Genomic DNA, 14,351 nt, shown 5'->3' with positions numbered 1-14,351 from the left:
AAAACTCTTTTCTCCTTCCCCTTCCCCTTCCCCGTCACCTCTGTGCAGCCTTCAAAGGTGCTGGTCACTCCATCATCAGGAACCACCTCCATAGCTACGCAGGTCTGTCCGATCCCCTCCCTCCCGGCTTTGCTCCGATGCTGCCTATCATGCCATTCACAAGATAGAAACTTCGACCGGCATCAGGAAGCTACATGAACGTTGCTCTCTCAAATATTGTGAAGGGAATTTTGTCTTATGTCCTCCTTCTGAACTCCCAGCCTGGTGAGAACTACATTCCATGGCTACAACTTGCACTTTGATCTCCTACCAAAGCAGCAAGAAAATAAATAATAAAATTAAATACCAGGCCAGTGGGCATTCGAAGGAGAATCTGGGTTTCCTTCCACACGGTAGTGAAGTACACAAGGACTGCGCCACTGTCCAGAGATCATCAATATATGTCCTTTATCTTAGTGTAAAGGGAAAACGCTCCTGGGCAGGTAGCAATGTGCACAAAGCTGATCCTCACCTGATACGTGCTCTTCCCATCAAGGCTGTTCACAGTTGGATGCTGGGTATTTCTACCAAACTGGATGCCTCTTTGAGCTTCTTGTTTGCTGGAAGAAAGAGAGAGGGAGAGAAGGTGAGCCCAGGACTGGCTGACTCCCACTTGCAACTGAATCCTGTTTGTTCCAAAGCTCCACTGAAGCTTGAACAAAAATTCAATCGAAAAATAGGGCAGAAAACAGCAGAACAGAGTGAAATACCCAACCAAACAAGTCAATTGAAAAACAGGGGAGGAGGGGGATAAAATTGGAATGGAAACTAGATAGCCTGTATGCTGTGCACTGCCCGCTTTGGGGGGGTGGGTTCTAACCTTCATACATGACATAGGCTGCATGAACAACATGAGTGGATGATTGAATTGAATGACCATACAAAAAAACACAGATTCCAGCTATGGCATTACAGGGATATGGTTCATATCAAGTCAAAGGAACTTTGAGACCCCTCTGCCACATCAAAGCAGGCTGAGAATTTCCCAAATCTGCAACTTCCCTCACCCAGGAGATCTGCCCACCATAAATGAGCACGGCGGGCGTGTGCTGGGGGAACACCTCTGTTGAGCTACATGTAGAAACATTGCTTCGGGGCATAACAGAATTCAGATAGTGCCCCTAATACAATTTTGAACCCCCCTCCATATTCCCTGTACATCCACCAAAATGTCCATGCTATCACACACCACCGTCTCCTACTTAAACCCACAAGTTCCTGGTGGCTCTGTGCTACTCTCTGAATGTCTCTTCCCCATTCCCACTGCATGCTGCATCCCAGCTGAGATGGTGCCTTCATATCAGTGCTGCAATTGCAGATGCACCAAGGAATCTGTGTGGGGGTCATCTGGACACTACAGGAGATGTGTGGAAGACTTCACAGGAGCTGCCAATAGCAGAGAACTTCCCCTCTAGCAGGAGTGGTGACTTTCGATCTTTACCCACATCTCCTGGGCTTTTGCTTCTGCTCTGCTGCTTCTGACCTGGCCCCAGGGCCTTGACACCAAACTGAAGGAGGAAGAGGGGCAAGTGCTGGAGACTTACACCATAGCACCTCATGTGGGGCCACTTGGATTCAGGGATCTCAAAAGCACAGCATGGGTGGGACTCTATACCCATGAGTTGCTCCAACTTGGAGCACATGGTTCCACCTTTTGCTTGAGTTACTTGGAGGAAAGTTTCTGTACTCACAACTTCTCTGCACACATAAGACACTTGTTGCTGTGCTGCCGGCCAGAAGAGTCATGCACAGGGTCGTTCTCTTTTGTGCAGGTGAGTTCTCCGTTAGCGTTGACTTGTGATTGATATTCACTGCAATCATTCTACAGAAGGGAGTAGAATATTTTATGCAAAGTGTCTCCCGTGTTCTACTGGTTGAGTTTTTGGAAACTTTGGCTTTCTTGCCAGGAAAGTATTACAGCACAACAAATGCAAGTATTCTAGTACTTTCCCCAAAACTCTTAACATACAGAGGGAGCAGTGATAATAATTTAACTTACAAACATCCCCAAAGCAGCCCTGATTCTGTACATATCATTAAAATAGATTAAGAAGCAGTTAAATCTAAAAGCACAATACAACACACCAAACAAAACATGTAAAAGCCCTACAGCAGAAGTGGAAGGTGGCTTGGAGGAGGATAGGTAAATCTGGTCACTGGTCTGAAACACTTATTTTGTTGACTTATCCAATAAATCCTAGTAGATTAGCAAGGCACGATTTTTCCTCTACAGAAGCCACACTGATTGGTCCCTGTCATATCACACTTCTGTGTTGTATAATTCTATTTTTAATTATCATTCCAGACATTGTAGCTGGTACTGAACTAAGGTTCACTGGTCTGTAATTCCCAGGATCTCCTCCCTTGCCTTTTAAAAAGATGTGTAAGATTTGCTACCCTCCAACCATCTGATATATTTTGAACAGTTCAGTCATTTCATCCTTAGGTTCCTTCACAACTCTTGGATATATTCCTATTGCTTCTGGTGACTTGCTGTTCTTTTATCAATTTGTTCCTGCATCTCTTTTCTATCAGCTATCATTTATAAACTTGGTTTCAAACAGGGGTGCGGGCAAGACCCTCTGTCCTAACCATAAATCCCCAAAATTTTTAATGGGTTCTAAATTAGGAAAATAGTTCTCCAGACCTTCATGAGTGAACATACTGATAAAGAGCTGAAACTGCAGGTAACAAAAACATCATTACAGGCTCACATGACTGAGGGGCAGTCATTTTACCTCCCATATCACGTGATTTTATGAATGAAAGCAAAAAACCGCTCTCGCTCTCTCTCCAGCAACTTCTGCAGAACAATCTACTCGAACACTTTCAGTCTGGGTTTTGCTTTCCTCTGGTTTATTAATGATCTCCATAAATAATTCACAGCACTCCAGTAGGGTTACACTACAGACTGTTCACAACTTTCCAGGATCTATCAAGTGCTTATCTAGCCCCCTTTATCGTAACCTCTGCGTGCCTCATGATTGTTGATGTATTTATCCCCCCAACACTGCTGTGAAGTAGGGAACAGATGGGGAACTCAGGCACAGAGAGACTAAGTGACTTGCCCATGATCACACAGGAAGCCTGTGGCAGAGCAGGGATTTGACTCTGGATCTGCTGAGCCTCAGGCTAGCACCACTGAACCATCCTTCCTCTCTCTGGATCGCACTTGACTAAGCTTGGGGGAGTTTAGATTAGATTTCTCATGGAACAGCTTTCCCCATCTCCCTTGTGGATTTTTAAAGTAGCCTGGACTCTCTAAGGTTAAAGGTTTTCACCATTTATTCAGAGAAGGAGTGAAGTGGGGATGGTTCCCACCTGATCTGACACCCTTTGACCCAAAACACTCCACTTATGGACATAAAAAAAGCAAAGGAGGAAAAGGGCCAAAAGACGCATTGCCTAGCAAACCAGCCACGTGAGAAAAGGGCTGGCCGTGGAAGTCATCGAGATAAACGAGGCACAATAAGGGCTGACTTGCTCCCACGCCCTGCCCTAGTCAGAGCTTCCATGCAGCGTTATTGCTATTAATTGTTTCTCAAGTGCCAGCAGCGTGCTTGGAGCTGTACGAACGAGGCACCATCCCTGCACCGAGAGCTGACGCTCTAGATCAGACGCAGGCTGTACATTGCAGGCTGGCAAGTATCTGATAGTTATGTATCGCTTTGAATTCTGGTTTGCCAAACGCTGCTCAGACCTGGTGCTCTGCCTGCATGCTAACAACAACAGACTCTGGCCCTCATCCTGTGGGCAAATGGGCTGTTACCGCCCTTTACTCACAGATTAACTGAGCTTGGGTTTCCCATCATAGCAGTTAAGGTAACCAACACAAGGCCACTGGGCCAGAGACATTAATCTAACCTCTTCTTTTGGGTGCACACAGAAACCCTTCATGCTTTGGTAGCAACCAGGATAACCTTTAGCCTCACCGTTATTGCTGGGCTTCTGTTCACATTTCGTCCTTCACCTGTTAGTCCATTATTTACTTGACTTGCCCTGAAAGAAGGGGAGGCAGTGAGTGACCAGGAGTTGCACAAACCTCAGCTGGAAAACCAAAATAGCTAAAGAGTACAGGCCTCATCCTGCAAACCTGTCCTAACTCCCACAACGCCAGGCAACGGGACACAACTCAGGCTCTGAGTTAGCTACACCTGCACAAATTGCTTGGCCTCTCTCCATTTGCAGCTGCTCACCATTCTCTCTCTTTTCCCCCCAGACATTTCTGCCGTGTGTGTTCCATATCAAATTTCCCTTAAATGGCACATTTGCAAAACCAGAAGCTAAGAACGTGCACTGATTTTTTTCTGGACATGTCCACTGTTATTTCCTGCCATTGCATTGTTGGCGTCAAAGGGTAATGGGATTCCTGGGGGGGAAGTGAAGGTTTTGGGGAGTCAGAAACTAACCTCTCTGAACTGGGGGTCAGAGGTTGCAGTATATCCCTCAGCCAAGGGGTTATGCCATACAGATGGAATTAAGTCCCACAAGAGTAGGACTGAATCTGGAGGAGGAGAGGAGACATGGAAAACAACCAGTCTAGCAGCATGAGCTGTTGCTTTAGCTGCACTGACACAATTGTTTATTTCTCATACTCACATCATCTTTCTACACATGACGCATTTGTTGGTGTGTGTTTCGCCATCAGGACCGCGGACGGGGTTGTTATCTCTATTGCAATAAAAACGCCCGCTGCGTAAGAGAGGCCAAAATTCCATGCACTCATCCTGCAAAAGCTAAAAGAGAGCATTCCATGGAGGGTTTTCTCCCTTACTCGGGGTGGGGGGGGGGGGGGGAGTTCAAGAACTGTTATCAGAGCTTGACATTTTCCTGAATGAAGTGGTTAAAATTTCAGGACCTTTGCCCTTTAGAGGCAATAACCCATTCTTGTTGTGTCTTAGCACCCAGTCCTCATCGCCCATTATCCTGTCTTTAGCGCTTTCCACAACTTATTTAATATGGAGAACCACACAGTGGGGTCCATAGAACCAGGTTTACTAACTATATGCAACATGCATAGCCCAACTACGTACATACACTGCTGCTCCAGCAGGGCCGTGCTGGCTTCTGAAACATAGTGAGGGCCACTAGAAGGCTGGCTCACCAACTATTTAAAGGCATACTACCCAATTCCTATATGCTACAACTTTGGAGAGAAGAGTGCACGTGATTATAACCCAAACGACTCACCCTCCTGGAAATTCTCATGCCTGGCAGTGGAATGAGCTAAAAGCAGCTAGTGGAGAGGAGGGACCGCAACCCTTAAAGGGGCAGGCCAGTGCAGACGTGGTGATTCGAGCAGAGCAGAGCAACCAGCATGTGATGCAGTTACGAGAGGTGAACTTCAGCAAAGCATTAAACTCTCAGCAAGCCGAATATTATGCTCTCTACCAGAACATCAGCCAACACCCTCACAGGCAGAAGGCTGGAAATGTAGACTGCGCAGCTAGTCACTGGTTTGGATTGCTCCTTATGGAAGTGGGCTCTTACTGGGGATAAGCAAATGGGTCTGCATAAAATAAGAACTGATCTGACTCAGCTCAAATATTGAATCAAATCATTTTTGGGAGATTCAAAAAAGTGGGTTTAAATTGCATGGGTTTTAATTATCACCAGTGTGGGATGCCAGTTGGATCAGAAACAAAAGCTGTAAAATACCAAGAGAAAAGCATTTCTCACACTATCTCTCACCTGCATCTCATGAGATCTCTGGGCCAAATATATTCAGATAAGCATCCCAAAGCCTGGCTGTGAGCTACAGCCATTATCAATGATGGAAGTTACGTCTCTGAAAGATTTACAGTCTCAGTTCTACATCCGGGAAGGAATACTCTGATCTTCTTTTAAAGTCTACCAGCCCTCTCATGCTATTTTTAGGTACGTTAACAAGCTAATATTGGAAACGTATCTAGCAGAAAGAGGTGGACTAACCTTATTTATATCTTTGCTGGCAACACCTGCGACAAAAATACAAACACAGACACAAACCATGAAATGTTATGAAGCCTGAGGAAAATTTAAGATAAAAGTATTCCCTTCATAAACTCAAATTATGGAAAAGACGGGATGAAGGCTAATCTAATGCACTAATGGGCCCAACAGATGTAACTTGTTAGCTAGTAATATATCAGACTTTTCATGGCATGTAGAATTTGCCATTTCAGACCTACATTTCTGTACATTCCCCCTGTTTTCTCTCTTTCCTTTGCTGTGTTATTTTTCATGTTCTTAAAACCAAAGACTTGAAGACACTTCAGTTACTGCTTATCCACGCTAGACTCTAAACGCTTTGCTCCACCAACCTCTATCAGATTTGGCTGTTTCTCCCACAAAACTCTTTGTCTTTTCTTCCACAAATAATAATATAATATATAGAGAGATATACCTATCTCACAGAGGTGGAAGGAACCCTGAAAGGAGATCGAGTCCAGGCCCCTGCCTTCACTAGCAGGACCAAGTACTGATTTTGCCTCAGATCCCTAAGTGACCCCCCTCAAGGATTGAGCTCACAACCCTGGATTTAGGAGGTCAATGCTCAAACCACTGAGCTATCCCTCCACAGCTCCACTTACCCCTGGAACACCTGAGCTAACCCATAAGGCCACATTACTTCTCCCTCTAAATTCCTCGTCAAGGCCCACTTTGACTGCAATGCCTGAAAGAAATTAGTCAACTGATAAAGGCCCTGCAGAGGGGCAATTAGGGAGAGCTGATATAAGTATCCCTTTGCTAAATCATTACTATCTGTAGATAGTTTTATCTTCCTCCCTGATGTCACAGTGAACCCCCAAGGAATCGTCAGTACATCCCTTTCACAATGTAATGGGCGCATGGTAGAAAAGGTAACCCCACAGTATCAACCTTTTACTTAACATTCCAGTGTCCCCAGTAGGTTCCTGGGAAAATACATTCAGTGCTAACAGAGCTGGTGAAAAATTCCCATTTTGAGGAATTCACAAAACCAGTTTACATTTTCGGTTCTGGCCTTGACTTCCATGTGCAAAAATTCAATTACAAAAAAGAAAAGAAAAAAATGGTAATCTGGACAGCAAAGTGTCCAGTCTCCACAAACAAAGAATTGCATTTTTTCCCATCACAATGAGTGAAAGTGGATGCTCTCACACCGCTGGGGGAATTCCATCCTTTTCACTTACCGGAGAAAAGGCCAGTCACCAATGGCAAAGTCATGCATAGTGCCAATTTCACAAATACTCATCAAAAAGCCAGTTTTGTTATAAATGCTAAGAATACAAAAATGATGGAGCTTTTTCCTAATACTGCTCTGGGTCTCTTTAGAACCAGCCACTTCTCCAGCTGGATGACATTTTAATCTCTATCCTTCGTCAGAGCTTCCTACGATTTGAAGTGTCACTTATATGATCCTGAGCAGATTACAGCAAAAGTTACTCACCTGAGAAGCAGCAGAAAGATGCCAGAGCAAGGAACACAAAGGTACCTGCTGTCTTCATGGTAAGGACAGTGGCTGTTGGCCTGTGTCTAGTCTGTTACTGTATTGCTTGATAAAATCCCAGTGAAAGAGTTGGGATCATATATTTATAGGTGGCCAGATACTCCACCTTGATTGTGACATAACTTTCCCAAGAACCATCATTAGCTGTGAAACCAGTTTGCTGAGGGGAGCTTCAAATTCTAATGATCCCATCAACACCATTAATTTTCATAGGGACAGAACATGTTTGAGTCACGCCCTGGATCTTGTCAAAGGAAGGAATTTATAAATGGATCAGGTCAATTTCAAACACAACCAGGGGAGTCTCACCATGGGACACTCTGCAGGGTGGCTAGTGAAATCAAAGTGCTTATCAGGGCGCCTCATTATTTTGCATCCTATATTTGCAGGCAATAGCTGCTAAGGGTTCTGTTTTAATGACCTGGTTCCAGTGATGTCAACGGGAGCTGGGGGCTTCTCAGAGCCTCTGAAAATCAGGCCACTTTGATTCTAGGGCCTAGGAATGAATGTAAGTGCCTAGCTAGCTCTACACATCCAAGTTTGAAAATGCTGGACTTGGTGCCTGGTTGAACACAGTCAATCCCTTTCAGACAAATCCTAGAATTCACACAACAGCAACACTACGGAAAATGCTCTGCAGTTCACAGGGATCCAGGATCCTTAACTCCTTCCAGCCACTCCACAGCTTTGGACATGCTTCAAAAGACAGGACATGAGCACTGCTCATGGCACTCATTAGATCCCACACAGGCACTGCTTCTCAGAAAGAAGAGTAGCATCTTTGTAAGAGTGATGTTGTCATTGTATAAGGCAGGAGAGGCGAAATCTCATCAGGCTTCTAAGGACCCTTATGTGCCAAGTGGGGGCCTGTCTAGCAGAGAGAAGGTCCTAGAGAGGGCACAGAAAATGGCATGAAAGACAGTCTAAGATCAAGAATGTGAGTCCTGCAGAAAGGAACAGGGAACTGGTCTTGTTCTCAGTGGAAGAAAAGAATTTGTGGTGACAATGTCATTTCCCCAAATCAGGAAAGAGATGGCTCAAACTAAGAAAAAAATAGACCACAGTAATTAAAGGCTCAACGGTTGAAGGGCAGAGAAGTCCTGAGGGCAAGAAGGAGAAGCAGGTTAGGTGCAATTTTGGTGACCTTGACCTGTTCCAAGCAAAGATGAGGAATTGCCTTGTCTGGAAGGGTCCCACTTTGTACGTGGCAGGGAAGAGGGCAAAAGAATAGCCAGTTATTTCTGGCTTGGAGACCTTCTGGATGAAATGCCATTTACAGGTAAGGAATTATCTGTGACCTGTGTCCAGGCACAACTAACCACCACAGCTCAATTTCAATATGAATATTTAAAATAAATTGCTGTGGAACAATCTGTAGACTGAAGACTCAATTGCTAGAAACATTTGTTGATGTTCTTTCTGGCTGGATCCAAAGTCCCATTGAAAGACTTCCTTGGGCTTTGAGTCAGGTCCCTCTAGCACTTCTCATGTGTAGCCTCAAAGTGAAGGTGAGTAACATTTCCCATCCATTTTGCATGTGGAGAATTTGAGCCACAGAGAAGCAAAGTGACTTTCCCAACGTCACACCAAAGGTTATTGGCTGAGCAGGAGAACCAGTCCCCTCTTTCCATTCCAGGGTCCTATCCACTACACCAGTCTGCTTCCAAATTGCTTCAAGCAACATATAAATGTGAGACAATCTTATGCTGTTCAGGGACATTTTATTAATGGAAATAAAGGGATATGTAATGCCAAGTTTCAGAAAAGGAAAGAAAAGTGACCTCAGCAGTCATCATCCCATAATTCTAACTGCCAAATAAAATCATGGAAGAGAAGAAAAATCCTAAACATCTATTGGGGTAAAGGTCTGGCCCCCTTCAGCACTAATTCCAATTAGAGCAAGATCAGCCCCTGGCAGAACAATGAGGAATAGGTAGCATGAGTTTATACAATGTAAATATTGCCCGAAACACTTGATTGCTTTTATAGACCGCTTTACCAGATTCAATCACAGTCCTGCAATGAGATGCAATGTCGCCCCATTGACTTCAGTGGGGCTCTGCCCAATTAGAGCTGATTGCAGGAGCAGAGCCCAAGTGCACAAGGGGTACACTGGATTTTAGTAATAGATTTGGCAGTATCCTGTGAAGTATGTGTTAAATGATGTCATATGGACGTGTGGGCTGAACACTGCCATGAGGATTAAAAACTGGCTAAAAGACTATGAAAGCAAAGGACGAGGCTAAACAGCTATGTATCAACTCGGGGGAGGTATCGAATGGGAAATGCAAGGAGTGGTGTTAGAAATACCAGTTGTATTCAACATCACCACTCATGGCCTGGAAGACAAAGTAAACAGCACACGACTGATGCTAAACAGGGTGGAGCCGCACACCCCAATGAGGCCTGGTGCCAAGAGAACTCGAGGGATTAGAAAAGGAGGTTGAAACCAATAAGTGAGAATCAGGATGAAGACATGCAGGCTCCTACTTGTGTGGGAAGTAATCTGAAATGCACACGTGCTGGGTGGGGGAGAGACCTAGGTGAGGCAGGGCGATGTAGCTGTTGATAAATACACCAGTGTACATTTGGGCTGTATATGAAAAGCATCAAGTTTCAAAGCCAGAAGCTAACAGTGCCTTCTCTAGTGAGCTCTGTCTGGTGCACCCACACCCGGAAAAATACTTTTTCTTCTGGACACTGCATTGCAGAGAGATAGTATCAACCTGAGGGAAGTTCAGAGAACAATAAAACAGACAGTGACCAAACTAGCTATAAACTCTCAACAACGTCATCATCCTCTCTTTCCTCTCAGTGCTTCCGTCACCTCATCTCCACCCTCCTCCACTATTCTCTTTCATCCTTTCACAGATTTTAAAGCCAGAATGGTCCACCATGATAATCTAGCCTGACCTCCTGCCAGGGCCGGCTCCAGCTTTTTTGCTGCCCCAAGCGGCGAAATGGGAGGGGTGGTGGGGGAAGTGCAGATCGGCGGCACGTCAGCGGCAGCTCAATCGTGCCGCTTCACTCTTCTGCGGCATTTCAGTGGCGGGTCCTTCACTCCCTCTCTTCCTCTTCGGTGGCACATCAGCGGCAGCTCAAAAAGGAAGAGAGGGACGGAGGGACCCGCTGCTGAATTGCCGCCAAAGACCTGGACTTGTCACCTCTTTCCATTGGCCGCCCCAAGCACCTGCTTCCTGTGCTGGTGCCTGGAGCCGGCCCTGCCTCCTGTGTAACACAGGCCAGAGAATTTCTACCCAACAATTCTTGCAGGAAGCCCATTATTGCCTCATTGTTTCCTTGCTCCTCACATCTGTCTCTGTTCACCAGTTGTCTCTGGAGGCAGGGATCATGTTTGGTTCTGGGTTTGTACAGAGCCAATCACAAGGGGGTCCCGGTCCGTGACTGGGGCTCTTAGGGGTTCTGGTACTCCAGTTAAATAATAATAATAATAATGGGAACAACAATGATCAGTGTCTTGTGCCTGAACTAGAGCATGGACCTTATTTTCATACCTGTGTCCTTTGTAATACACGCCCGTTCCGTCAGGCACCGGGGCACGCTGCAGACTGTGCTCTGCACAGGGCTTTGTGCAGGGTTGATCTGAGCACCAGTGATAGGGGTATTTTGCAAGGGTGGGTTCAGGTTCATTTGGGATGAGAATAGTAATAAAGCTTCACTCGTCCCATCTTCAAAGCACTAATAAATCCCTGCAAATCCCTTAAGTATTGTTCTCCGCATGTTACAGTGGATCAGATAGCTAGAGCTGGGTTACACCTATCTTGGCCTATTCATCCAGGTTGTTATGTTGGTGTCCATCACCATGATGTCTGAGATCCTCCCAAGCGTCAAACCAGCAACGCTCTGTCTCCCTTCAAGGTTGGGTGACTCTTTCTAGAAGAGATTATCTAGCTTAGCCAGAAGCTACAGGGTTGATGCAGGAATCACTGGCTGGAATTCTCTGGCCTGCGCTCTGCAGGAGATCAGACTGCATGTCCCCAATGCTCCCTACTGGCCTTAAAAAATCTATGAATCTTAAAAGACTTCCTTCCCTGACCCCAGGCTTGAATACAAAGTCCGAGGAGGAGAGTACTAATGAGGGCAAAGGTGAGTTGCATTTAGCTGTGGATGCAGACTGGTTAGGGGTCATTCCCGTTCCACCAGGCACATAATCTTGGACCTGCTCATACTCCCAGGCATGAGTGTCCCCTGTTGGGCAAGAACTTTTGCTCCACAAGAATGTAGCTGGTGTAGGAGGCTGTGGTTAGAAAAAGCGAGAGACACTCACGAAGCTGCAACCAAAGCCCTATGGGGCTTTGAAAATCAGAACACAGCCCTCGACCTGGACAACGGGGAGCCAGAGTAGAGCGCGGGGTACCAAAGCAACAGTGTTCTCCAAGAGTTCTGTGGGAAATTTCATACTGCTCTAATGGCCACACCTGCACAGGCATGATCTGCCTCCTTAAAAACTGTCACACTGGAGCAAGGGGCTTGGGTTTGCACATGTCCCTGCAGGAAAAGTGATCACATGGGGCAAAATCAGCACAACCCCTCGCTGAATCACAGGACTCTCTGACCAACGGGGTGACCAAGTCCAATGCTCTGACTGTGTTTGCAAGAGCTGGTTTGCAGGTTGGAAAGGAGTCATCAAAATCTCATAATTCAGGGCATAAACTGATCACCTGCAAGGCTTAGAAAGGAATTTTATCCTCATGTGCAGTATTACACAATCAGACGGCTGCACTGGGGTATTTTATGCCTTCCACCAAGCATCAAGCATAGGTCACCGCTGGATGAGCCTGAAGCTGTATGCAAACCCTGTGTCCCAAAGTAAAATCCCGTTTTGACTGGTTCAGGACAAAGCAGAAAGTTTCTCACTGTGGCTTTGAATTTCCCATGGAAATAAAAGGTGTTCCCTCCCCCATCCCAGGGGGAAAACTGTCTCTGTGCTGCCAACATGGCCTATTTCAATCCACTCAGAGGGAGGATATTGCTTGGAAACATCTGTATTGGCCAACAGGAACGGTAACATTTCACTCTGGATCCAATCTGCAGTGGCATGCAAGTAAATCCACTTTCATGCACAAACGTTTGTTGTGGAACAGAAATTGGTCAGTTTAAACTGAGCAGCTTTTTTTGCTCCTATTCCCAGACAGTGCCCCAAAATTCAAGCCCTAACTAGGAAACTTGACTGACAATTGGCCCCCAAGGTAAGAAGTGGTTTGTTCTCCTCAGACATTCCAAACCTAAGTGATGCCAGGTGGGACCCCTCCAGCCCTGCAGGATGAAGGGAAATTACCTGCACTAACAGGAGGAGGCCAAGAGATGCAGAGTCTGGCTGTGGCTCTTGGCGTTAGTACCACCTTGCCTGGCCTGTGGGATTGCTTAATTGCACTGTCAGAACGTTAGAATATCCCACTGCAGACTAGAGAGCAATCACCTTTCAAGTGTGCGCCTGATGCAACCTCAACAGTCGGTGGCCATTCATCTTGGGGAATTTGGGGAAGAGACTCACCATCTGTGATAAATGAGGCAGGGGTCACTCCCTTTTATGGACACCCAGCCAGCCACTAGCTATAAAAGCACTCTTAGTAGCTGTTCTCTAATTGCTCTACCTGTAAAGGGTTAAAGAGTCTCACTGCTATGCACAAGTAAAAAGAAGTGGGTGGGCACCTGGCCAAAAGAGCCAATGGAAGGCTAGAACTTTTTAAAGTTGAAATAACACTCCCCTTTTGTCTGGCTGTTGTTGTTCTCCAGGGAGAGGCAGACACGGCAACTGCTAAGTTGTGAGAAGTTTGGGCCACATATGAAAAATCATCAGTCTCATACCTAGAAACTACTCATTTGAAACCCCAGATGTGTAAGTAGGTTAGGAAATGTCTAGGAAGATGCAATTAGGTTTATCCCTTTTATTTTTTTATGGCTTGTGGACTCCTCTGTGCTAAACCCAGGTGCTTTTGTTTTGCTTATAACCTTTAAGCTGGACCTCAAGAAGCTATTCTTGATGCTTAATCCTTGGAGGAGTTGTTTTTTTAAATCTAGCAAAAGCCTAAATTCCCAGATGTATTTTCTTCTCTTTTTATTTAATTAATAAAATTTACCTGTTTCAAGACCAGGATTGGATTTTGTGTCAAGAGGTTTCTGAAAATGTTGTTTAATTAGCTGGTGTCAACAGCTGATTTCCCTTTTTTCCCTTCTCAGCTCTTCTCCAGGGTGTGTGTGTGACAGGGCTTGAGGGTACCCACAGGAAGGAATTCCCAAGTACACCTTCCTGGGTTCTCAGAGAGGTTCTGCACTTGGGTGGTGGCAGCATCTACCAATCCAAGGTCAGAGAAAAGCTGTAACCTGGGGAGTTTAATACAAGTCTGGAGCAGCCAGTATTAATTTTTAGAGTCTTTGACGACCCCACCTTCTGCGCTCGAAGTGCCAGAGTGGGGAAACAACCCTGACACCATCCAATGAGGGCAAGGGATGCTGGGGGATTTCTGTGCAGAAGGGGTGAAGAGCTGGAGGAAAGAGGAGGATATAGGAATTATGAGAAGGGAAGTGTGCATTTGAAAGTAGCTTTTCTAGAACTGGTCAGAAATGCATGGTTTTGTTTCCATGGAAAATTTCAATATATGGGAGAAAAAAAAAAGAATACTGCAACTTTTTTTGGTTTTTGTCAACTGAAAAACAAAAATTTCAAGCCAAAAGCTGCTGCAAATTGAAAACTCCATTTTACCAACGAGAACCTGAACATTTTCAAGACGAGCAGGTACATTCCACAGAACTGTTCATTTAGTAGAAAGCCCAATTTGGCCTTAATAAAGGTTTTGACGGACATTTTCAATCAGCCGTA

The 14,351-nt window shown here is 45.4% G+C and overlaps 1 protein-coding gene across 1 annotated transcript in view; it reads right to left on the bottom strand.

Annotated features, from left to right (window-relative positions):
* Positions 1 to 14,351, bottom strand: part of LOC127055210 (serine protease inhibitor Kazal-type 5-like) — an 80,391-nt gene that overhangs the window by 13,041 nt on the left and 52,999 nt on the right. Inside the window, exons 6-10 of the mRNA XM_050961921.1 lie at positions 5,971 to 5,996; positions 4,639 to 4,775; positions 3,972 to 4,038; positions 1,731 to 1,861; positions 512 to 599 (exon numbers count right to left, since the gene is read on the bottom strand). Of these exons, the coding sequence (XP_050817878.1) occupies positions 512 to 599; positions 1,731 to 1,861; positions 3,972 to 4,038; positions 4,639 to 4,775; positions 5,971 to 5,996 (449 nt within the window). The remainder of the gene's footprint in view (positions 1 to 511; positions 600 to 1,730; positions 1,862 to 3,971; positions 4,039 to 4,638; positions 4,776 to 5,970; positions 5,997 to 14,351) is intronic.

Source organism: Gopherus flavomarginatus, chromosome 7 (genome assembly GCF_025201925.1).
Source record: "Gopherus flavomarginatus isolate rGopFla2 chromosome 7, rGopFla2.mat.asm, whole genome shotgun sequence".
Taxonomy (NCBI): Eukaryota; Metazoa; Chordata; order Testudines; family Testudinidae; genus Gopherus; species Gopherus flavomarginatus.
Note: the sequence above shows the minus strand (reverse complement) of the source record. Positions and strands in the feature narration are given on the sequence as shown.